Below are 26160 nucleotides of genomic sequence, written 5' to 3' on the forward strand. Positions count from 1 at the left end.
GGCTGGTCTTGTTGGCCATGTTGGCCAGGCCTCAAGTCAGCCGCTTGCCTCGGCCTCCCCAGGTGCATGAGCCACTGCATCCAGCTTTAATTTCTTTTAACTTCTTTCTTTCTTTTCTTTTCTCTTTTTTTTTTTTTGAGATGGAGTCTTGCTCTGTTGCCTAGTCTGGAGTGTGGTGGCACAATCGCGGCTCACTGCAACCTCTGTCTCCTCAGTTAAAGCTGTTCTGCCAGGTTCAAGCGATTATCCCACCTCAGTCTCCCAAATGGCTGGGATTACAGGCACACACCACCATGCCCAGCTAATTTTTGTATTTTTAGTAGAGACAGGGTTTTGCCATGTTGGCCAACCTGGTCTCAAGCTCCTGACCTCAGGTGATCCACCTGCCTTGGCCTCCCAAAGTGCTGAGATTACAGGCGTGAACCACCATGCCCGGCCCAGCTTTAATTTCTTTATGTTGGTTTTCACCTTTCTCTCATATCTCCTTGAGTAACTTATTAGTCAGCCTTTTAAATTATTTATCTAGTATTTCGAATTATTTATCTAGTATTATCTTGGTTTGGATCCACTGCTGGAGAGCTGTTGTGATCTTTTGGGGGTGTTATATAATCCCGTTTTTTTCATATTGCGAGAATTATTTTTCTGGTTTCTTCTTATTGGGGTAGACTATTTTGTCTACCCCAGTGAGAAGGAACTTATTTATTTCTAATTCAACTGAGTTTTTTTTTTTTTAGTTTTTTTTTACTCGTTGGGGATGTGACTTTATGGTTTCTTAGCTACCTTTGACTCAGCGTTTTCAGTGTGAAGACTCTGTTTGAGTTCCTTATTGTAGAGAATCTTTGTGTGATGGCTTTCTCAGATGCTGATGATAGTAGTGATGTGCTGGATTTGTGAGCAGGTTCACTGTCTCCTGTGGGGCTGGAATGGCAGAGGTCTCATGAAGCTTCTCTCATTCCCTAGTGATGTGCCCTTAAGAAAAAAAAAAAAAAATCCCCAGTATTTTATTCACATGGTTGAACAGTGCAAGCTTGAGGCCAGTAGGAGGTGCCCATAGGTAAAAACCAGCTTCCACTAAAGCAGGTGGATAAATGCCATACTTTATAGTGAGCAGAGCTCCCAGCCTTGACAGAAGCAGCTGGGGAAGGTCTATGAAATGCACTGAGGTCTTTTCAGGGAGAAGGGAGGGAGCCACCACAGCTCTCCTTCCAGGCCAACAGGAAAGTAATACACCTCCCAGGCACACTCCTGACCTGCTGTTCCAGCTGTTCAAATCAGAAAGGCATCTCTTTTCATCTGCAGGAATACTGATGTTCCATGTAGACTTTCCCCCTATGAGCCTAGCACTGCACCTGTGCCTCTGATGAAAAACAACTTCCCACAAGTGGAAAGTTCAGGGACTCAAGGCCTGCAGACTGGTTTCTTTTGTCCCACACGGTGCCTCCGTAATGTGCGACTCCCCCTTTACCTGGAGGGCCAGACTACTGTGAATCCTGCTACTCCTCTGGGTCTAGCTGCTCAGTGGGACTCCCACACTCCAGGATGGTACTGGAGAATATCTGCCAAGGATCCAGTGATGTGACCTGTCCTCTACTCTCCCAGCAGCGGGTACCAGCACCAGTTCTGATGGGGGTAGGAGAGGAGTGACGTAGACTCTGAGATTTCCTTAGTTACAAATAACCTTAGTGTTGGCTTTCTCAGATGCCAGCAGTAGCAGTAATGTACTGGGCACATGGACAGACTCAAGACCTCCTGGTTAGCCGAGGCAGTGCAGGCAATGGCAACAGCTGAGGGCATGCAGAAGTTTTCTCCTTCCTGAGTGCTGTGTTATTCTGCCTTCAGGTGTCATAATGGGCTGTGCCTGGCTACCAGCCAGGAGGTGGTGCTTGCAAAAGAGTACCAGGTGCGGTGGTAGTAGTGGAATTTGTGCTTGCCTTATGTTACCCAGGGCAGGCACTCTGGGGTCTCAGGCAATGGGCAGGGCTATGGAGCCTCCAAATATCCCTGTCCATTGTGTTATGCTACCAGGGCTCATAAAGTGGCAAAGCCCGGTGAGGACTGGACCAGGCAAGTCCTCACTCAGGCTCTCCAGGTACAAGCACAAGCAGTGTCCCCAGTGGGGATCAGAGAACAGCTTTCTGGCCACTGGGGTAATGTTCCAGAGAGGAGCAGAGCTGCCTCTGGTGCACAGAAGAATCCACACAGGGAGTGGGAGCAGGAGGGAGTAGTAGAAGGCAGTAAGGCCCACTCAGCTCCCATGCACTTGGCACAGCAAGTCCCATACCCTCAGTATTCTGCTAACAGCAACTAGCTGTGTTCCAGGCAGTCTACACTTAGAACACAAAACTGCCCCAAGCAGTAAGCCTTCCTGCCAGCGATAGAAACCAGGCTTTCAGGCCATGCCCCTCCCTATCCACCTGCGAAGCAGGGGCGCCCAACTTCTGCACTATAGCACACTTCATGCCAGCCCCCTGGTTCTGGCCGACAGGGTTAGTCTCCACTTAAAATCATATTGCAAATCTCAGGAGCTCTTTTCAACCTGTTACTACAGCCTGAGTTACTGAGCAGACTTCTGTGAGGTAGGATCAGGAATGGCTTTCCTCCATCCCCGCTGGAATCTGGTAGTGCGTGCAAAGCACATCCTGATGCCACTCCTTCTCATGTATTCTCCACGCTCACTAAATTGGCTCCCATACTGAGTAGGGTTAAGGCCTTCCCCTGTGGCCTGGGCTGCCCAGCTTTGCTGTGGGAGTGTGTGTTCTGGTGGCTGAGTCTCCCCATCTTATTCTCTGGAGATTCAGAGTTTTCCATCTGGTTCACAGTGTAGGCTGCTGCCACCACTTCTTTTAAAGGATCTGTGGTTTTTTTCATTTCTTCTGTTAAATTCTTGTGTTGCTTCTTGTGAAAAAAAGTTCACAGTGTGAATCTCTACACATACTTTGTTTTTCCAAGTAGGAGAGGTATGCTAACACTGTCTCCAGTCCACCATCATGTCTTGGTATCCTCCCTATAGTACTCCCAGTATCTGCAGGTCACAGAGCCACAGAGGCTGTGGCAGAGCCACCTGGATCCTCTAGGATTGGAGGAAACAGAGCAATGGAGATAGGACCCGGAGTTGGGAGGGCAGATGCTCAGAAATTATTATTAATTGTTATCACTCTGTTACTTATTTTTGAGGTTGTTCTGATATGGAATTACATATAAAGTAATATTTTAATTATGTTGGACATAACATTTATCTTCCATATGAATGGCTGATTCATTACATGGACAAAACATTTCACTTTCATTGTAGTAGTAGCTCTGTGTCTAACCTTGCCAAGTGCTTAATCCGGGAAGTCTTGGTTATGGTTCATTCTGGGAAAAAATTCAGTTAATATGGATCCAGACAGTATGCTAGTATTTGTTATTTAAATCATGCTTGTATAGGTGCAAACACCAGGTCATAGAAATGTGTGTGTTTGTGTGTGTGTGTGTGTGTGTGTGTGTGTATGTGCACATTACCAAATGCCAACCACCACTGAAGTGGGAAAAACAATGACGTATTTATAAATTATATTCTGTTTATACGTCAAACAAATAAGGTAATTGTTTAAATTTTTTACCTGCCGGTTGTTCCTTGAAAACTCATGAGTGACTATAATTTTTTTCGTTTCAGAGCTATTTGAAAATCACAATGCAAATTCTTTATACACACACATACATACACACACACACACACATCCCAATCAGCAATGTTATACAGTTGAACCACATTAAAATTAATTTCTCAAAGGTAGCTTTGAAGGAGAAAGAAGTTGCAAACACTTGAACTCAAATTCTGTTCTCTAACCCTAATCTCCTTTCCTTCCAGCTCTCCTAGTTCTTCTTTCATTCCCACTAAATTTGTACTTTATTTGGACTCATTACAAGTCCCTGTCTCATAAAGCCCTTCCATATTTTTCCAATCTGTCAAGCCCCTCCTCGTTTTACTTTTCTTCCTGCCTATCCTTGGACTTTGTCAGCCATCTGAGTACTAGAATTCACCATCTCTCTAGATTGCTTTGTGGCCAAATTTATACAGCAGGCTTTTCTTGACAATTTCTACCTTTAGCATATTATCTTACAATCTGGTAATTAGCCTATAAATATTTAATGGAAGAAAGGCAAGAGAGAGAAAATTCTTAGGTTTTGCAGTAACAATACTGAAAAATTCTTGTGGAAATCTGTGTGACTCGTCCTGCTTGGAAGCATTATGAATTCATGTTATTGAATATCAACTAGGCCCTTAACTACTGTTGCCCAGTGTTTTTATTTTTCTGTCTCCATCCTATTTCCCATTATCTCCATTGCAATCACTTCTAATCCCAAAGCTATCAATTCTATTATCTGTCTCCTTTTTTCAGTATCTCTCCTTACCCTTTTTCTCCTCTTTAGTACCCCCTTCAAATTATGTGTGTGTATGTGTGTGTGTGACCAAATGCCAACCACCACTGACACACATACATACATGGGGGAAGTGGTATTGGCATAGGCAACTTTCAAAAGTTAATACCCTATCTTTGTGCTTAATTTATTCTTCTCTCCTCCCATGTCAGCTACACTCTCCTCAGTGGTCATTAATGACCTCTGAATGGCCAGCATTTTCTTCTCAGAGCCTATACAATTTGATCTATCTATGGCATGGCATTATGGATATTCTAGAAATTCTGCCCTGTTTTGGCATTACAACACAATTCTCCCTGGCTCTTGTCCTGTAACTCTGATGGCTCTTTAGTCTATTTAGCTGATGTCTTCATCTTCTAGCCCTTAAATGTAGGTGTCCCTCAAGTGCCTGCCCTTTTCTCTGTTCTTACACCTCAGGAGAGATTCTAAAACATTAGACAAAGTCTAGAATCAAGCCCAGTGAGTATAAGAATCATCAAAAATTCTAGCTGGAAAAAAAAAAAAAACCCATCAAAAAGTGGGCTAAGGACATGAATAGACAGTTCTCAAAAGAAGATATACAAATGGCAAACAAACATGTAAAAAATGCTCAACATCACTAATTATCAGGGAGATGCAAATCAAAACCGCAATGTGATACCACCTCACTCCTGCAAGAATGGCGTAATGAAAAAAAATTTTTAAAAATAGATATTGGCATGGATGTGGTGAAAAGGGAAAACTTTTTCACTGCTGGTGAGAATGTAAACTAGTACAACCAATATGGAAAACTTTGTAGCTTCCTTAAAGAACTAAAAGTAGATCTACCATTTGATCCAGCAATCCCACTACTGGGTATCTGCCCAGAGAAAAAGAAGATATTATACGAAAAAGATACTTGCACACTCATATTCATAGCAGCACAATTCACAATTGCAAAAATATGGAAACAGCTCAAATGCCCATCAGTCAATGAGTGGATAAAGAAAATGTGGTATGTATATATACCATGGAATATTACTCAGCCATAAAAAGGAATGAAATAACGGCGTTCACACAACCTGGATGGAGTTGGAGACCATTATTCTAAGTGAAGTAACTCAGGAATGGAAAACCAAACATCATACGCTCTCACTTACAAGTCACAGCTAAGCTATGAGAATGCAAAGGCATAAGAATGATACAGTGGACTTTGGGGACTCATGGGGAAGGGTGGGAGCAGGGTGGAGGATACAAGGGTACACATTGGGTACAGTGTACACTGCTCAGGTGATGGGTGCACCGAAATCTCAGAAATCACCACTGAAGATCTTAATCATGTAACCAAATACCACCTGTTCTCCAAAAACTCTTGAAATAAAAAAATAATAATAAAATTCTAAGCCCAGCTACTTGGGAGGCCAGGATGGATCACTGGAGGCCAGTAGTTCAAGAGCAGCCTGGGCAATATAGCAAGACCCTATCTCTAAAAAAAGAAGAAAAAACTGCAAAACTTAGCTGAATGCAGTGGCGCACACCTATAGTCCCAACTACTTGGGAGGCTGAAGTGGGAGGAGGATTGCTTGAACCTGGGAGGCAGAGGTTGCAGTGAGCCGTGATTGCGCCACTGCACTCCAGCCTGAGCAACAGAGTGAGATCCTATCTCGGGCGGGGGGGAAAGAAAGAAAGCAAAAAACAATTAGCCAGTTGTTGTGGCATGCACTATAGTTTTAGCTACCTGAGAGACTGAAGTGGGAAAATCTCTTGAGCCGAGGAGTTTGAGGCTGAAATGCCACCACATTTCAGCCTGGGCAACAGAGTAAGACCTTGCCTCTTAAAAAAAAAAGAATCACGTAAGATTCTTGTTTAAAATGTAAAACAGGTTTCTAGATCCTGCCCTCAGAGATTGTGATTAAGTAAGTCTAGAATGAAGTCCAGAAATCTGGATTTTTAACAAGCTCTGCAGTGAACTATGATTCCGCCACTGCACTCCAACCTGGATGACAAAGCAAGACCCTATCTCAAAAAAAAAAAAAAAAAAAAAAAAAAGGAATGCAGGGCCACAATTTGAAGTAGTAATGTTCTGTAGTTCTATCTACTTCAATGACTTCAGTCATCACTTCCATGCTGGTTACTCTCAAGTATTTTAACATCCCATTCATGAATTTTCCTTACTTGGACCATACTTTGTGGATCTTAAGACCAAAAGTGGAGCTGATAATCAACTACCATGTCCTTGCTTTAATTATTGACATAATAAAATACTAGCAGAAACACTGGTAAATAGCTCTACACTAAGATCCCACTGTCAGTTCCACCACAGTCTCATCTGTCCTGTGGCCCCTCTCCTGAGACCTGCCTGTAATCCAGCGACAAAGAGGTCATACCTGACACACAGAGTTTCACCAATATTTTAATTGGTTGAAATGTATCAGTTAAATATTACCGCTGTTAAAGATGATAATGTAATCATGTGGGAACATGAGAGAAGGAACTGGTATTAGTAGGGAGGATTACAAGTTCAAGACGTAAAATGATTTACGTACTAATTTGGATGGAGTGGCCTACATCAAGTCCAAGATCACTAGGACTGTATTCTTCCAATCTGGCTGATTATCAGAATCTGAGACCCAACCCTGAGAAATTTTGATTCAGTAGGACTGGGGCCCACCAGAATCACTAGTAGGACCCAAAAATCACTTATTTTTTGGTTTGTTTTTCTGGGTTTTTTGAGACAGAGTCTTCCTCTGTCACCTGGGCTGGAGTGCAGTGGCGTGATCTCGGCTCACTGCAACCACCTCCTGGATTCAAGCAGTTCTTGTGCCTCAGCCTCCCAATAAGCTGGGATTACAGGCATGTGCCACCACACCAGGCTAATTTTTGTATTTTTAGTAGAGACGGGGTTTTGCCATGTTGGCCAGGCTGGTCTCAAATTCCTGACCTCAAGCAATCCACCCACCTTGGCTTCCCAAAGTGCTGGGATTACAGGCATGAGCCACCACGCCCAGCCAGAAATCACTATTTTTTTTTACATTTTCCCCAGCAATTGAGAACATAGAGAAGTTGTACCAAAGTGTTGCCCCCCTATTGGACCTCAAGCAGGCCTTTTTCATTCCTAGCACGATTAAAAAGATTAAGCAAGGATATGTGACTGATTCTGTACAAACTACCACCACTGCTAGAAAGTATCACTTGCATATATTTTATAGACAGAAAGCAACTCAATGTTAAATTCCACTCAGCAGTATTCACTTTATTCCTGGCAATAAAGAACTTCATTTCTAGTTTCTGTGAAAGTAAACTCCCCAAGGAAAAAAACTCCACATGTAGGAAAAACATGCAGCAAAATGTAGTCACCTTTATATTAGTTTTTTTGAATTTTAAGAGAAAAATTGTAATTTTAGATTCTCATCTAAGTTAAATTAGTACTTGAATCAAAAGATATAATGATGTTTTAATCAGGGGTTACTTTTCTCTGAATCATATGTACAGGTTATTGAAACAAAGGAAGAATAACACTTCTGTAAAATGTTGTGTCATGGGTTTTATCTAGAGTCACTTATTATGTATATGATTCCTGAGTCACTAATTACTAAGGCTTTCCTATAAGGAAAAGATTACTAACAATAGGCAATGTGAGCAATTGCAAAACTTTTTGAGTAGTAATTATTATAGGTACAGAAAGATTTTTGAAAACTCTATTGAAGGAATTAAATTCTAATAAATTACGTTTATTTCAAACATGGAATTAGCATCACTTTTTATTCAGAGATATGTACTTTTTTCCTGACAAATGAAAATCAACTTTGGGGATTTAGAAGCCTACAAACAGGTTTATAAAGAAATGTATCTGTAACACTAACAGCATTATTATAGTATTTATTATCCAGAGTAAGGCGGTTATAGGTTTTATGTTAAAGATACCTTTTGAAAGTAAGGCTTCTGGCCCTTAACTTTGTTTATAATACTAAAACCTTTAGCCGGGCATGGTGGTGCATGCCTGTGGTCCTGGCGACTCAAGAGGCTGAAGTAGGAGGATCACTTGAGCCTGGGAGGTCGAGGCTGCAGTGAGCTGTGGCTCTGCACTCTAGCCTAGGCAACAGAGTGAGATCCTGTCTCAAAAAATATATGTATATATTAAAACCTAATATATGTAACTACTTTCATGAAAAAATTGAACTAAAATAATTGAGACTGCTGCTGTATGTTTTGTGCAACTAAAATAATTGAGACTGCTGCTGTTATGTTTTGTGCAATTGAAATTAGATTTGGTATGTTTTAAACAGCTCATTCTAGACAGAAGTTAACTGAAATTCATAAATGTTCTTAGTTATTCCCTGCCACCCTTTCCCCACACACACACTTGAACTGTTCTGCACTTTGAAACACAAAGCAACTTGTCAGTTCAGTTTATTCAGTCAGGGTCAGTTCTGTGAAAACTAAGCCAAGGCAATTGTTTGATTTAATTGACTAGACAAACTGGTTATACAGGTTAGTAGAACTTAGTTTTATTTTTGTCCAGCTGCATATTTGAATGTTCATAAAGTAACTTAGTAAAATAATAAGATTCCAGTGACATTGTAATAGATTTTAAAGAATAATTACCAAAGCAAAGAAAAAAAACATTCTAAAACCCAAACTATAGAAGCTATTCATGGTATTTTTTTCTTTATGGCTCCACTTTCACTATAATGAAATGTGTTCCCCCAAAAAAGTAGCCTTCTTTTCTTTCACTATTCATTTCCTTCTTTTTTTTTTTTAATTTTTTTTTGAGGATTTTTTTTCCTGGGCTGTAGTTAATATAACTATCAGAAAATTTCCTGTACGATTTAGATGAATAAATGCTTTTACAGAATAGTTCTCTATGTGCAAGCAGACATCCTCTAACAGTTGGTCAGTCCCCTTTTGGCTTCAGTGTCCTCCTTACCCAGCCAACCTCATGGCTGATCATTTAACAATGTTCTCATTACTATCCTTGATTCTTTCTGCCTCCCACCATACTTTCCACTATATCCATCCCACTGTTCCCTGCTTCTTCAGCTCCTGGGCTTCTAATCACTCATTATTTTATTAAAATGAGTGGAAAACCAAAAAATTGATATGCTAAAGTATACTCTTAAAGGTCTTAATACTTTAAAAGTATATAGATCTCATGAACATAATTCATTTGAGGAAAAAAATACAAATCATTTCTTGTCCCAGGAAAACAGTAAATCTTTAATGGAACTTTTTAGCAATTATGACAAAAAGAATGGAAAATGTTTAAACATATATAAAAGGCTAGACGTTTATCGCCAAAGAGTATCTAAAGGTCATAGAATAGTTAGGAATTCTGTCATTTTGTTTTGTGTAATAAATACCCCCTTCCTTACCCTTTCACCCTAATAATAGATATCCACCATTTTGTTGTGATTATCCAACTATAGAGTACCTTTTTCAAGAACTCATTATATACCAAAGTAGGAGCTTGCTGACACTGATAATGCTTTATTTAGTTTTGTAGTGACATACAATTACCATTTGCTTAGGAAAAAAAATAAAGAACAAAAACAAGTAAATTTTTTAAAACTATGGTTGAGTATATATAAGTTGATAAAAATCCTTTGGGAGAAAACTTTTGTCTTGTGTGTTAAGAGCATTAAATAGTCATAACCCTTAGCCTAGTGTGTCTTCTATCCTGAAAAAAAATTAACAAAGCAAATACTAACTTAAGAAAAAAAACTACAGCACTGAAAAGATTTGTTGTAATATTGTTTATGCTAACATAAATTATGTAAATTTTTATATATTGTTTATACTGACTTATAATTTATTACTATACATAGTGTAAATTATGATACATTGGCTTTGGTAGGCAGTTTTGTAACCGCTAATAATATAAATACCATACTATTAACAATCTAGAAAAATGATTCTGGTATAGGTTATGTGAAAAGGCACAACATAAAATTGTATATAGTACACTAGCAATGAACAGTCTGACAAAGGAAATTAAGAAAACAATTCCATGTACAATAGCATCAAAAAGAAAAAAATACAGCCAGGCATGATGGCTCTGGACTTTGAAAGGCCAAGGCCAGAAGAATTGCTTGAGCTCAGGAGTTCAAGCCCATCCTGGGCAGCATAGTGAGACTCTGTCTCTATAAAAAATAAAATAAAATTAGCTGGGCGTGGTGGCTCATGCTTGTAGTCCCAGCTACTCAGGAGGCTGAGGTGGGAGGATTACTTGAGCCCAGGAGGTAGGCTGCAGTGAGCCATGATGTTGCCACTGCACTCCAGACTAGGTGACAGAGTGAGTCCCTGTCTCAAAAAAAAAAAAAAAAAAAAAAAAAAAGGAAGAAGAAAACATTTAGGAATAAATTAACCAAATGGACACAAGACATCCCATATTCATGGATTAGAAGATTTAATGTTGTTAGGATGATAATACTACCCAAAACATTCTACAAATTAGATTCAGTCCCTATCAAAATCCCAATGGCATTTTTTACAGAAATGGAAAAACTGATCCTAAAATTCATATGGAATTTCAAGGAACCCTAAATGGCCAAAACAATCTTTAAAAGGAAAAACAAAGTTGTAGGGCTCAGATTTCCAGATTTCTGAACTTACTGTAAAGCTACAGTCAGCAAAACAGTGTGCAACTAGAATAAGGATGGACATAAAAACCCACGGAATATTAATAGAATAGAGCCCAGAAGTAAACACTTGCCTATATGGCCAGTCATTTTCAACAAGAGTGCTAGGACCATTTCATGGAGAAAAGCCAGTCTTTTCAACAAATGGGGCTGGTAAAACTGAGTATCTACATGCAAAAGAATGAAGTTGGACCCTTACCTTACACCATATTCAAAAACTAACTCAGACTGGATCAGAGACCTAAATTTAAGCATTAAAGGTATAAAATGCATAGAAGAAAACATAGGAGAAAATCATAACCTTGGATTTGGCAATTTCTGCAAAAGGACAAGCACAAAAACATGAAATAGATAAATTGAATTTCCTAATTATAAAAAATTGTGAGTTAAAGGAGATTATCAGCCGGACCCAATGGCTCATGCCTGTAATCCCAGCACTTTGGGAGGCCAAGGCAGGCAGATCACTTGAAGTCAGGAATCCGAGACCAGCCTGGCCAACATGGTGAAACCCCGTATCTACTAAAAATATGAAAATTAGCCAGGCATGGTGGCGCACGCCTGTAATCCCAGCTACTCAGAAGGCTGAGGCAAGAGGATTTCTTGAATCCAGGAGGCGGAGGTTGCAGTGAGCCGAGATCGCACCACTGCACTCCAGCCTGGGTGACAGAGCAAGACTCCATCTCAAAATAAGTAAGTAAGTAAATAAATAAGATTATCAAGAAAGTGAAAAGACAACCCACAAAATGGAAGAAAATATTTGCAAATTACATATCTAATAAGACTATATTATTAAGAATATATAAACTCCTACAACTCAGCAACAACAACAAGAAAAATCACAATTAAAATATAAGCAAAAGACTTGGGAAGACTTCTCTCCAAAGAAGATATACAAATGCCCAGTATGCACATGAAATAACATGCTTTGGCCAGGATGTGGAGAAATTGTAATCAAATTTCTTGCTGGTAGGAATGTAAAATGGTATCACCACTGTGGAACCGTTGCAGTTCCTCAAAAAGTTAAATATAGAATTACCATATGACCTAACAGTTCTACTCCACTTCTAGGTAGCTACCCAACAGAAGTGAAACAAGAACTCAAGATATACAGTATTTGTCCACCAATGTTCATAGCAGCATTATTCACAATAGCCAAACAGTGGAAACCCAAGTATTCATCAAGAGATCAATGGATAAACAAAATGTACTATAAACATACAGTGGACTATTATTTACCATTAAAAGGAATGAAGTTCTGATACATGATACAACATAGATGAACTTTGAAAACGTCACACTAAGTGAAATAAGCAGACAGCAAAGGACAAATATTGTGTTATTCCACTTATGTGAGGTATCTGGAATAGGCAAATTCACAGAGACAGAAAGTAAGATACAGGTTTCTAGGGCCAGGAGGGAGGAGAAAATGGGGAGTTTTTGTTTAATGGGTACAGAGTTTCCATATGGGCTGATGGAAGTGTTCTGGAAATAGAAGTGGTAGCTATTCAACATTATGAATGTACTTAATGCCACTGAATTGTACACTTTTCACATGATTAAAATGGTAAATTTTACATTATATTTTAAACCACATTTGTCAAATATTTATACATAATGATTTGGATATATAAATTATGTATTTTTAAAACAAGGGAATATGAAGAAATGAAAAAATTATTGAATTATGGTGTGAATATTTTTAGTAGAAGTAAAGCTGAAATAAAAGAGTTTAACTTTTAGCTAAGTGTTTCCATTTTAAAAAGATATATCTTATGTCATATAGCTTTTCAGACCAAGACAAATACTAAGAAAATTTAAGTTTATGCATTCTCAAAATTGCTATTAATATTTTATTTAAAATTTTTTCAGCCAGGCGAGGTGGCTCACACCCGTAATCCCCGCACTTTGGGAGGCTGAGGTGGGCGATCACCTGAGGTCAGGAGTTCAAGACCAGCCTGGCCAACATGGTGAAACCCCATCTCTACTAAAATTACAAAAATTAGTGGGGCATGGTGGCAGGCACCTGTAATCCCAGCTACTCGGAAAGCTGAGGCAGGAGAATCACTTGAACCTGGAAGGCGGAGGTTGCAGTGAGCCGAGATCGCGCCACTGCACTCTAGCCTGGGCGACAGAGCGAGACTGTCTCAAAAAAAAGGAAACAAAAAAAATTATTGTTTATAGTTGCTATTAAGAATAGCTATATTGATTCACTCTTAAAACCTTCAAATTTACACAGGAAAAGCTTTTCAGAATAATTCATGTCAAAGGAATTTCTGTACTATATTTGTGCTAGAGCATTTTGAATGATTTTATTTTGTTGTCACATTTTCTAGATTTTAATGAAACCTGTGTTTCTTTAGCTTGACAGAGCCAATTCGCTATTAAACCAGACTCAACAGCCTTACAGGTATCTCATTGAATCAGTGCGTCAGAGAGATTCTAAGATTGATTCACTGACGGAATCTATTGCACAACTTGAGAAAGATGTCAGGTAAACCATCTACAAATCTTTTATTTGAATAATAAAGACATTGTTACCATATTGCTGCTGTAGGTGAATTTGGGTTGTAAATCATGAACAGAAAATTTAAATAATGAAGGCGTCTTAAATGTAATGAATATTAAACTTTTCTTAGAAAAACTAAGGTCACATCACATCAGGTGTTCACATTCCACCTGTGATCAGATGTCTTAGCATGGAAATAACAATGTTACACTTATGAGCATAACATTCCATCTATCCTAGAGGACACAGCCGCTATTGGTCCTTGTTTCCCTAGAACTCTTTAGTGTGGTGTAGATTGACCAAAGGGAGAGGAGGAATAAAACCAGATGCCATTTGTGTCGTTAAAATGGCTTTTTAAACAACAACAACAAAAAATTTACATTTACTTAGATTTATGTTGATTTTTCCAAGGAATTTTTAGGCTTTTCTTCTGACCTTTTACATGAAAGTAACTTTTAAGTGTAAATAAATAAATTTATTTCACTTCCTTAATTTGTAATTGTTTCTGTATGAGATCTTATCCAAAAAAAATTTGCTATGACCAGTTTGGTTTTTTAAACTGAAATTAAAGAATGAAGATATGTGTAAATGAAACAGTTTTACTTGTGGATAGATGGTTAGTTTGCTTAGTTACTAGATTTCCAAGATTATAAGAATAATTTAGATTTTTATGGGTAAATTATTAACTGATTATAAATGTAAAAGCAGAGAATTAAGTGGGAATAGAAATGGTTAAATCAAGGAATTGGAAAACAATAAGGAGAAGATGGTTGTTAAATCCAGGTTTCTTAAAGTATGCAAACAAAAATATAAACCTATTGGTAACTAATTCCAAAGTATAAATGTTATTTTTAATGAATCACAGTAATTACCTTCTTTCATTTCTACCCCACCAAAATAATTGGTCTAGAACTTTATTCCTGTTCTTAATTTTTTATGATTTGTTTAAATAATTTAGGAGCACATTTATACCTTAAATGTGTCAAAATAAATAAGTTTGTTTCTAGATTAATTTTAAAGTTAAAAATTCTGTATACAACCTACAATAATAAATTAATTGTTCTATAAATAGTTCTTGGGGACAATAGAAATTATGTCTTTCACAATTCACTGGGCACCTGATTATCTTAGGGAAATTGAAGAAAGAACCCCAAATAGAATTTTTTCCTCCTACGTTACATATTTCTGTTAAATTTGAATATTTTTTGGCCAGGCGCAGTGGCTCACACCTGTAATCCCAGCACTTTGGGAGGCTGAGGCAGGCAGATCACCTGAGGTCAGGAGTTCTAGACCAGCCTGGCCAACATAGTGAAACCCTGTCTCGACTACAAATACAAAAGTTAGCTGAGCATGGTGATGCATGCCTGTAGTCCCAGCCACTCTGGAGGCTGAGACAGGAGAATCGCTTGAACCAGGGAGACGGAGGTTGCAGTGAGCTGAGATCATTTCACTGCACTCCAGCTTGGGCAACAGAGTGAGACTCTGTCTCAAAAAAATTAAAATTCAAATTAAATTTTGAATCTTTTTTTTTTTTTTTTTTGAAACGGAGTCTCACTGTCACCCAGGCTGGAGTGCAATGATGTGATCTCTGCTCACTATAACCTCTGCCTCCCGGGTTCAAGTGATTCTCCTGCCTCAGCCTCCTGAGTAGCTAGGATTACAGGCACACGCTGCCACGCCCAGCTAATTTTTGTATTTTTAGTGGAGACAGGGTTTCACCTGTTGGTCAGGCTGGTCTTGAACTCCTGACCTCATGATCTGCCCTCTTCGGCCTCCCGAAGTGCTAGGATTAAAGGCGTGAGACACCATGCCCGGCCTTAAAATTTGAATCTTTTATATGTCTTATTTTACCATTATTTCTTGTGATGGGGAGGTATATGAAAATCCTGAGGAAAAAAATTACTTCTTTCACAGTTATCTCCAAACAAATTTATTTGATTATTTATTTTACTAAGAATTAAGGTAGCTTAAAATGTTTAATATAGAGAAAATAATAGCTAGCTGTAGGAGAAAATTATAAAGATGAACAAATTCAGCCGTAGAGAAATTAAGCAACTTGTCCTCTAAGAACATGCAACATTGTGATAGAGTAAGAATTCAATTTTATATCTGTCTGCTTGCTAATTCTATTCTCCTAACCATTAGGTTATACTGCCCCTCTATGTTCTATTCTGAATAAGGGATAATATTTCTTTAGCTAAAATAATTAAGGAAGAGAACAAAAAAGTAGTGTATCATAGTGATTAAAAGTAGCACTTTAATGAGTTGATCGTTGTTGAAGCGGGGTGATAGATATATCAGGGTTTGCTATTACATATTTTCTCTTCTGAAATATTCTATAATAAAATTTTTAAAAAAACAGATTTTAAAAGGAAGTTTTCAAATTCAACTCAGTACTTAGTTTTGAGTTAGGGCAAGTAATTTAAACTCTCTAATACCTCTGTTGTCCAATAGAACTTTCTATAATGATAAAAATATTCCATATCTGGCTGGGCACGGTAGCTCAAGTCTGTAATCCCAGCACTTTGGGAGGCCGAGGCGGGCGGATCACGAGGTCAGGAGATCGAGACCATCCTGGCTAACACGGTGAAACCCTGTCTCTACTAAAAATACAAAAATTAGCCGGGCGTAGTGGCAGGCGCCTGTAGTCCCAGCTACTCGGGAGGCTGAGGCAGGAGAATGGCGTGAACCTGGGAGGCAGAGCTTGCAGTGAGCCGAGATTGCGCCACTGCACTCCAACCTGGGCGACAGAGCCAGACTCCGTCTCCAAAAAAAGAAAAATTCTATATCAGTGCTGTCCAGTATGGTAGCCACTAGCTAGCCACATATAGATGTTGAGCGTTTGTTTTGGGGTTTTGTTGTTGTTGTTGTTGTTCTTTTTTTTCTTTTCTTTTCTTTGAGACGGAATTTCACTCTTGTCACCCAGACTGGAGTGCAATGGTGCGATCTCGGCTCACTGAAACCTCCACCTCCCAGGTTCAAGCGATTCTCCTGTCTCAGCCTCCCGAGTAGCTGGGATAACAAACACCCACCACCACAGCCGGCTAATTTTTGTATTTTTAGTAAAGATGAGGTTTCACCCTGTTGGCCAGGGTGTTCTTGAACTCCTGACCTGAAATGATCCGCTGGCCTTGGCCTCCCAAAGTGCTGGGATTACAGGCATGAGCCACCACACCCAACCTGAGCATTTGAAATGTGGCTACTGTTACTGAGGAACTAAATTTTTAATTCTATTAAAATTAAATTGTTTAAATTATCTTTAATTTTATTTTTAATTTTATTAAAGTTAAAGATAATTTTAATTGCCCTAGTGGCCAATGGCTGTGGTATTGCACAGTACAGCCAGTTTCCTCATATGTGAAATGAGAGTGGTGCCGAGGCAGACAGATTGCCTGAGCCCAGGAGTTCGAGACCAGCCTGGACAACATGGCAAAACCATGTTTGGTTTTGTCTCTACAAAAAATACAGAAAAATTAGCCAGTGTGATGGCACGCTTCTGTAGTCCTGGCTACTCAGGAGGCTGAGGTGGGAGGATGAGTTGAGCCTGGGAGGTGGAGGTTGCAATGAGCAACTGCACTCCAGCCTGGGTGACAAAGCAAAACTCTGTCTCAAAAAAAAAATAAAAATAAAAATAGAGTGGTCCTAACAGCACCCGATTGATAGGGTTGTTCTGAGGAATAAATGATATAATCTTCATAATATACACAGATATAATAGTGCCTAAACATTATATTCAACGGTGTTCAATAAATGTTTGCCATTCTTAGTACTTACCATACATGTAACAAATTTTTGGTTGAAAATTATATTAAAAATGAGAAATAACATTTCTCAAAATATGTTGAATTTCAACAAAAATTAAGACTCCCTTAATAACAGCAACGGTTTTCATAAAGGCCATGTCATTTATGGAATTAATTACCAAGAAAAATTTTGTACTAAACATGAGTCCTTTAATGTTGTCTTGTGTTTCATAAATTCATTGTGTGATATTTTAGTACATTCTGAACTGATAATTCACAGGATATGAAATCTTATTCTTAATTGAAGCAACTACCTTCTAAAGTGAAAAGTTATTAATACTTTCAGTAGTTTAATTACGACACTTGAGATGTTGCTATAGGTGTACCCTGGTTACATGAATGAAATGCTGTGATGTAACAATGCCATTAAAAAGTCAGCTCAGCCAGTAATTCAGATATGGTAGGATAGATCACAGTTCTGTATACCCACATTCCTTCATCCCTACTCGAAGCAAATGGCATTTCAAATCCTAGAGTGGAATTATCCTGGGCTTTAAATACACATCAGGCTGGTTTCTCTCCTTATGGTAAATGTGTCTGTAAAATTAGATATTAATATGAACCTGAAGGGGTAGTTGTGAAAATTAAATTTAGGGACATATATAAAGCTTTGGCATGTAGGAGAATCTCAGTAAATGTTACTTCCCTCCCCTTGTCTTTTATTTGAAATTTAAACATTAATGATGGCCCATCCAAAAGCGTTATCAAGTTATTATGTTCCTTAGAAAACATAAACAGGAAAATTCCTATTCCTCATTGCTAGGTGTTGATGTTAGTTGTAAAAATATTTACATCAATTGATGATTTTTAAATGTTTTTCTAATTCAATAAAAACTCTTTGAAGACTGAATAATTGTATGCTTTTCTTAGAAAATTAAACAATACCACTATACCATACTTACCCCTTGAAAATCAACTATTTATACAATATATTCAATTTCTAGAAAGGCTAGAGTAAATATTCACTAAAATGAAATCATCATAAACACATTAAAAGCTAACATTTGAGATGTCACTATTAACTGCTTTAAATTCTCCTATCATTAAAGTAATACTTTATTATAAAAATAGTACTGTTAACTTTCTTCCACCGAGCCACAAGAGACACTCTGCGTAATACAGTTTGATCTCTACTTCAGAAAGGAAGGAAGCTTGGAAAGAGAATAATTAGCATAATTTTCTTTGCCTGTTGTCAGTTCTCAGTTTATTCTTAACTGGTAGTTAAAGATAAGACTACATTGCCAACTTCCCTTACAAAGCTACCCCAGAGTGTATTGATCCAGGAAGTTAAGGAACAATATATCAGGAATGTTTTCGTATTGCAGGTGAAACAGAGCCATAAACATGAATTTCTAAGTAATAATTAACAGTGAATTTAACAATTATGGGTGTAATATACCATTCAAGATAGATGTGCTTACAAGGAGATTTGTTTTGTAGTTGTTTTATGAGTCACTCATAGAAGCTTTGTATTTTCAAAGGTAAGTTTCCACTGTTATGAAATATGTCTTATGAAGACTAAAATTCCATTGAGTAAATACCTACTAGAAGAAGAGTGAATATAATCATCATCATATTCAGTTTTAGAGACCCACATGTTAAAGGTTGTCTCCCTGTGGTTCGAGTATGTTATAAAGAAGACAAAATATATGCCCAGATATTGTAATCACAGCAATATTGTCTGGGAAGTCCACATTGTTTGTAATAAACTCATGTCTTACAGGTACAACATAATTGTTCTGTAAGCCAGTTTATCCCCCCACCATTTATTCCATGTATATACGGTTGTTTTGCTATTTAATTATAGAATACTTTATTTTTGAAAAGTTAAACACGGCAATATAAAAGCATTTGTAAAGAATTATCCAGTCAAAATCCTTTAATTACCTCGACATTCCATTCCAATCACACTACATATTCTTTAGAAGAGCCAGTTGGTATTTGAGACAGAGAGTGAGTGTGTGTGTGTGTGTGTGTGTGTGTGTATGCACTGAATGTGAGTATATGCTTATATACCGTGGTTATAAGTGTATACATGTATATGAACATAGACACATACATGTTCCTTAAAAGTTCCTAGTCCTATTTACTGGATATTTAAATTTGAAAAATATTTTGCCTTCAAAGTGATTCCAGCTAAAGAGGTGGTTAGAATTCTAGAGTTAGAGAAACATGTGACCCTTACCATGCTTTGGAGACTCTAGCAGAATATGGGACTCAGTTTCCTTTATACTGTTTTGTTCTTTTCAACTCCTCAGCTCTTGTGGGATCTCTGGCGCCTAACTCTAAAAGTCAGTTTGTTTTTCAGCTGAGCTGCTTACCTTTATTGGCATTTAATTACTGTTTTACTCTGATGCCTATTTTTTTATCTAAATTAGTAACACTATATAACATTTATATAGTTTTATGAGTTCAACACTTTATATAATCATTCACATAGTCCTTTGACATACATGAGTATTATGTTCTACTTTTACAGATATAAAAACTGAGGTTCAGTGGGGTGGTATGTGTTATGCTTTACAGCACACATTTGAGTCTGAGTCAGTGGCACAGTTGGGAACAGAAGTCAAAATTGCATCTAGTCCGTCTCCTCAGAGGACAAACTATGATGCTTCCTTCTCGATTACTTGGAAGGAGAAGAATGTGGGCTTTCCCTCTTAAGTCCTTTGAATTAGCAGTTGCTGCAGATTGCCTACTACTGTTTCTTGAATTAAAAAAAAAAAAAGTCTGCCAAATATTATTCTAAAGATTAGTGGCTTTCATTTATTTATTTATTTATTTATTTATTTATTTATTTATTTTTTGAGAGAGCCTCACTCTGTCTCCCAGGCTGGAATACAGTGGAGCATCATAGCTCACTGCAGCCTCAAACTCTTGGGCTCAAGCGATCCTCCTACCTCATGCTTTGATGTAGCTGGAACTAAAGGTGCATGTCTCCACGCCTGGCTGACATTTTTTTTTTAAGAGATGGGGGTCTCTCTATGTTGCCCAGACTAGGCTCGAACTCCTGGGCTCATGCAGTTCTCCAACCTCGATCTCCCAAAGTGCTAGGATTACAGGCATGAGCCAGTGTGCCCTGCCTCCATTTTCTTAAAGTAGAACTTAAGTAGAACTTTAAAAATGTTTTTACCGGCCAGGTGCGGTGGCTCACGCCTATAATCCCAGCACTTCGGGAGGCCGAGGTGGGCAGATCACGTGAGGTCAGGAATTCGAGACCAGCCTGGCCAGCATGGTGAAACCCCATCTCTACTAAAAATACAAAAATTAGCCGGGCATGGTGGCACACACCTGTAGTCCCAGCCACTCAGACAGCTGAGGCAGGAAAATCAGTTGAACCCAGGAGGCAGAGGTTGCAGTGAGCCGAGATCGCGCCACTGCACTCCAGCCTGGGTGACAGAGCGAGACTCCGTCTCCAAAAAAAAAAAAAATGTTTTTACCTATTTAAAACAATTCTTGTTAGTTTTACCCTCACAAATTTTGTCTCTTTTTTTTTTATTGTAATCATTCATTAGATAATTGCCACCATGCCAGGCCAGAAATTGAAAATCAAACTAATAATTTGGAGACAAACGTTCTTTTTTCAAGTTTATCACAGACTAAATACCTGATTCACTTACTTAACTCAATTATATACCTGATAATTTAGTTTGTAAAATATTACTTTCAGTTTTAAGGATGTTTTAATTTGTCTTCTAGTATCTTGTGTTGTAATAGTTTGCTGACATATAGTACTTCTTACCTTTTATGTGAGTTTCACTTTATCTTTTTACATTTTAGTAGTAAATAGTCATCTTTAAAACATTAATTTTATGCCTATACTAGGCAGGAAATTATTCTCAGACAGCATCTCAGTTACGTTGTCAAATGGATTCTTAAGAGAAGAAAAGCTGGGTGCAGTGATGTATGCCTGTAGTCCCAGATACTTAGGAGGCTGAAGCAGGAAGATTGCTTGAGCCCAGGAGTTTGAGGCTGTAGTTCATTGTTACCATGTCTGTGAGTAGCCACTGCACTCCAGCCTGGGCAACACAGCAAGACTCCATCTCTTTAAAAAAAAGAGAAAGAGAAAGAAAAGAGGAGAGGGAAGAAAGAAAAGAAAAAAGAAAGGAAAAGAAAAGAAAAAGAATCTTCTGACAAAATAGGCCATTCATTAGGCCAAACATTTTAGTGGCTGGTCTGGAATATTTATGGACTATAAATTTATCTTTAGTTCAAACCATCAGATTCATGTTTATTCTTTTAATATTTACCATTTATTAACTATATTTATACTAACATAATGACTTTTTAAAACTGGGGTTTTTTTTTTCAGCAACTTAAATAAAGAAAAGTCAGCTTTACTACAGACGAAGAATCAAATGGCATTAGATTTAGAACAACTTCTAAATCATCGTGAGGTATTTTTCCTATTTTGTCATAATTGTAATCATTTTAGGCTTTTTTAAAAACTGCTATCAGGTTAAAATTATTGGATCCCAGTTGTGCATGTTCATTAATGACTTCTCTTATTTATGTCTCACTGTAATTTTGTCCTTTTTTATTCAACTTTTGATATACTTCTTAGAGTTAATTCTTATTCCTAGAATAACCCCTTCTTGTTGTGTTGATATCTGTCACTGAATTTCCCCATATTATTTAATAATAATCTGTTTTATCTTATTCTGCAACTAGACAGTTAATTTCCTTAGTGTGCCTCTCGTCTTCTTTATCAATGTATGCCCAGTGCCTGTAGTGTAGATAATTTGTGTTGAGCTTTGAAGTTCATAAAATTATTTTCTTTTCTTCATTTGTTCCCTACCAAAATTCTTTTAGAGTAAATATAATTCCTATTTTATAGACGGAGAAATGAGTTTTAAGTGGCTTGCCCATGGCAGTTAGTAACTAAGAGATAAGTTCTGTTTTGTTTTGTTTTTTCCTTTAAGGTTTATTGAGGTATAATCTACAAAGAATAAAATTAACCTTTTTTAGCAGACATGTCTGTGATTTTTGACAAATGCACACAGTTGTGTCAGCACCACCACAATCAATATATAGAATAGTTCTATTACTCCACAAAATTCCCTCATTACCCCTTTTTAGCTGACCCTTTTCCTCAACCCCCAGCCCTATCAACCACGGGTGTATTTTCTGTAACTATTGTTTACCTTTTACAAAATGCTATAAAAGTGAAATTATCAGTATATAGCCTTTTGAGTCTGGCTTTTCTCAGTTACAATAATACATTTGCAATTCATATATATTGTTGCAATACAGATGTATAATATATTGACCTCAAGTGATCCGCCTGCCTCAGCCTCCCAAAGTGCTGGGATTACAGGTGTGAGCCTGTACATACATCTACATTAGTCATATGTTTCCTTTTTATTGCTGAGTAATAAGCCATTATATGGATGTAACCCAGTTTGTTAATTCATTCACAGTTTATGGACATTTGAGTTGTTTCCATTTGAGGACATCTCCGAATAAAATATCTGTAAACAATTATGTACACATTTTTATATAAACAAAAGTTTCCATTTCTCTTGGGTAAATACCCAGGAACATGATTACTGCATTGTATGGCAGGTGTATGTTTAAGTTTATAAGAAACTGTCAAAATTTTCCAAAGTTACTATACTTTTGCATTCCCCCTCTACGATGAATGAGAGTTCCAGTTTCTCTGCATCCTCACCAACCATTGGTATTTTTAACACAAAGCCTTTTTTCTACTGAACTATCACTGCCTCATCTTAGCCATCTTTTTACCATTTTGTTATTCTAATAGAAAAAGAAACTTTTTTTTTTTTTTTTTTTTGGAGACAGGATCTTGCTCTGTCACCCAGGCTGGAGTGCAGTGGCATGATCTCGGCTCACGGCAACCTCTGCCTTCCGAGTTCAAGCGAATCTCTTGGCTTAACCTCCTGAGTACCCGGGATTACAGGTGCATGCCACCATGCCATCTAACTTTTGTGTTTTTAATAGAGACTGGGTTTCGGCATGGTTGGCCAGGCTGATCTTAAACTCCTGACCTCAAGTGATCTGCCCGCCTCAGCCTCCCAAAGTGCTGGGATTACAGGTGTGAGCCACCGCGCCCGACCAGAAAACAAAACATTTAAAACATATCATTGGTTTATGAGTATCCTCATACTAGTCTGGGAGAGGTATACCAGATGTTGGGAAGAAATTATTGGGAGAATATTGTTGAGAGAGGGGAACTGGAAACTATTACTGGAAGCAGTTCAAAGGTACGTATCCTAGAGATGGTGTCAGAAGAATTGGAGGATTGTCTGTATCTGAGAAATGGCATTGGAGTGAGTTCTCTTAAAGGTGTCTTCTATGTGATGGGTGAAAAGGATGAGAAAGTGTCCCAGGACTAGATTGTAATGATAACATTTAGGAAGATAAGTCAATCTAACAACAGGTTACAGAGCTAGGAAAAGCTTCTCTGAAGATATTTATTCTTTCTTCTGAGTTTGGACATTCTAGACCTTATCCATCACTGCTGCTATCACTTATGTCCTAGGATTCTGCTTTCAAGTAATTGTTTCTTCACTGTGGAAACCTGATTCATTCACTATGTGGAATTTTCGCAAGTGTTTTTGAAATTAAATATTTAAGAGTAGTAACTACAGATGACCATTCAGCCATATCAACTACATTTTTTTAAAGCTAGATATTAATTTTTTTTTCAGAATGGCAATTCTCATTTGATTTTAAGGGGATGTGCTACACTGAAAAATATATGAGCGGTTCCAACACTTGGAATCACATTACTCATGAGTCCAAATAAAAACCAAAAAACTGCGTGGTGGATTGAGAAGAAAATACGTTTAAGCATGCAAATTAAATTCTAGCAGAGCTGGGCACAGTGTCACACACCTGTAGTCCCAGGTACTCTGGAGGCTAAGGCAGGAGGATCACTTGAGCACAGGAGTTTGAGACCATAGTGCACTCTGATCTCACCTGTGAATAGCCACTGCACTCCAGCCTGAGCAATGTAGTGCAACCCTATCTTTTAAAAAAGAAAGAAAGAGAAAGAGGGAGGGAGGGTTAGAGGGAAGGAGAGGAAGAAGAAGAAGGAAGAAAGGAAGCGAAGGAGGGAGGGAAGGAGGGAGAAATTTAAACACTAGCAAGATGAAACTACTCATTAATTGCCTACTACTACATGTTATTACTGGTATTTGTATGGATGCATATTTAGATAATTGTCAGTTTTTATGTATTTGACAGTATATCTTTATTTTGGCAAGTATGTTTTAATAATTTAACATTGTATAGCTTTTGATGATACCAAACATCTAAAGAAAAGCAACTTTTTTTGTTTTAAAGCAAAGTAAAAATTAAAGCTTAGTAAAACAAATCTAATGTTATTAATCATTTTCTAAGAAACCATTTACTACCAACTTACATCATATATACACATGCAAAGGCCTCCGCAAATTGCATATATGGAAAGAAAACAGCTGGTGTGACCCCTTAGAAATGCTTGGCCATTCGCTTGAACATTTACCTGATGAAACAGGATTGATTTATTCACTTGATTGTTCAGAGGATCATGTCCTCATAATAGTCAATAGATAACGTTGGTTAAGAATAATTCTGATTTTTTTTGAAAATGAAAATCAGGGCTGGGACTAGGGTGAGGCAAGCAAGGCATCTAGGACACGTGATGTAAGGAGGTGCCTACTCTCAGAGTGGGCAAAGAACATGGACGGCCCCTGGGAGCCACTGCTTCTTTACCTAAGGCCGCTAGCTTGTCTCACCCTGGTCAATACCCTGGGAAAATTATCCTGATACCAGTCTGGTTTTAATCAGTTAAATTTGGACAGTGTAAATGAGTGATTCAAAAAGAGACCAAATGAACTTTTTAAGGTTTCTTATTTTCTTTTTTGCATTGGACAGCTCTTGCTTTAATGTTGTGTTGTTTTGTTTTGTTTTGTCTTGTTTTGTTTTGAGATGGAGTCTTGCTCTGTCACCCAGGCTGGAGTGCAGTGGCGCTATCTCGGCTCAGCGCAACCTCCACCTCCCTGGTTCAAGCAATTCCCCTGCCTCAGCCCCACAAGTAGCTGGGATTAACAGGCGCACGCCACCACACCTGGCTAATTTTTTTGTATTTTTAGTAGAGATGGGGTTTCACCACGTTGGCTAGACTAGTCTCGAACTCCTGACCTCAGGCAATCCACCTGCCTCAGCCTCCCAAAGTGCTGGGATTACAGGCATGAGCCACTGCACCCAGCCTAGCTCTAACTTTTTTTAGCAGTGTCACTTAGTTCTGATTAGGCTGTATGTGTTCATGTAATGTGAAGTAAGATCACCAGTTCATTTACATAATTCCAAAATATGTGTTAAACAGAAAAAGCAAGTAGGACAATTCTAGGTTGACAATTCAGAAACATTTGGGGCATGACCACAGAGAGTTTTTATTTTCTATATTAGTGTTAGCTCAAAAATATTAGCTTAAAAGTATCTTCTCTCATGTTAAGAGTTAGGGTGTGGTGTGACAATTTCCAGGAATGTGTATTGATTTCTTACAATTGAGTATTTCTTGAACTGTGAGTGGTATATTAGGTGATTTTTAGTCCTAACTTTTTTTGCGAGAAAATATATTTGACAACTAATTGCAGAATGATATAATGTGAAGAGCAGGTGGCTGTAGAGAGAAATAGGATATTTTAGGTTGACTTTTCAGACTACAAAGCTCAACTGGGTTGGGTAAATATATTAGGTTAAAGGATTTACACAACAAATACTAACTTAAAAATGTGCATAAATTGAATTGAGAGCTTATACCTGCCCACACTTCTCCATTCTAAATTCTCCAGGTTTTGTCCCTATATTCAGTAAAAGGTTCATA

The 26160-nt window shown here is 38.0% G+C and overlaps 1 protein-coding gene across 3 annotated transcripts in view; it reads left to right on the top strand.

Annotated features, from left to right (window-relative positions):
* The window catches only part of PIBF1 (progesterone immunomodulatory binding factor 1), a 236702-nt gene that overhangs the window by 173197 nt on the left and 37345 nt on the right, over positions 1–26160 (top strand). For 2 of the 3 annotated variants that reach the window (XM_003827453.6, XM_057299588.2), the window contains 2 exons: positions 13379–13509; positions 21640–21724. In XM_003827453.6, the coding sequence (XP_003827501.1) occupies positions 13379–13509; positions 21640–21724 (216 nt within the window). The remainder of the gene's footprint in view (positions 1–13378; positions 13510–21639; positions 21725–26160) is intronic. The other variant, XM_057299586.2, reaches the window with a different exon arrangement.

This window comes from Pan paniscus, chromosome 14 (genome assembly GCF_029289425.2).
Source record: "Pan paniscus chromosome 14, NHGRI_mPanPan1-v2.0_pri, whole genome shotgun sequence".
Lineage (NCBI taxonomy): Eukaryota > Metazoa > Chordata > Mammalia > Primates > Hominidae > Pan > Pan paniscus.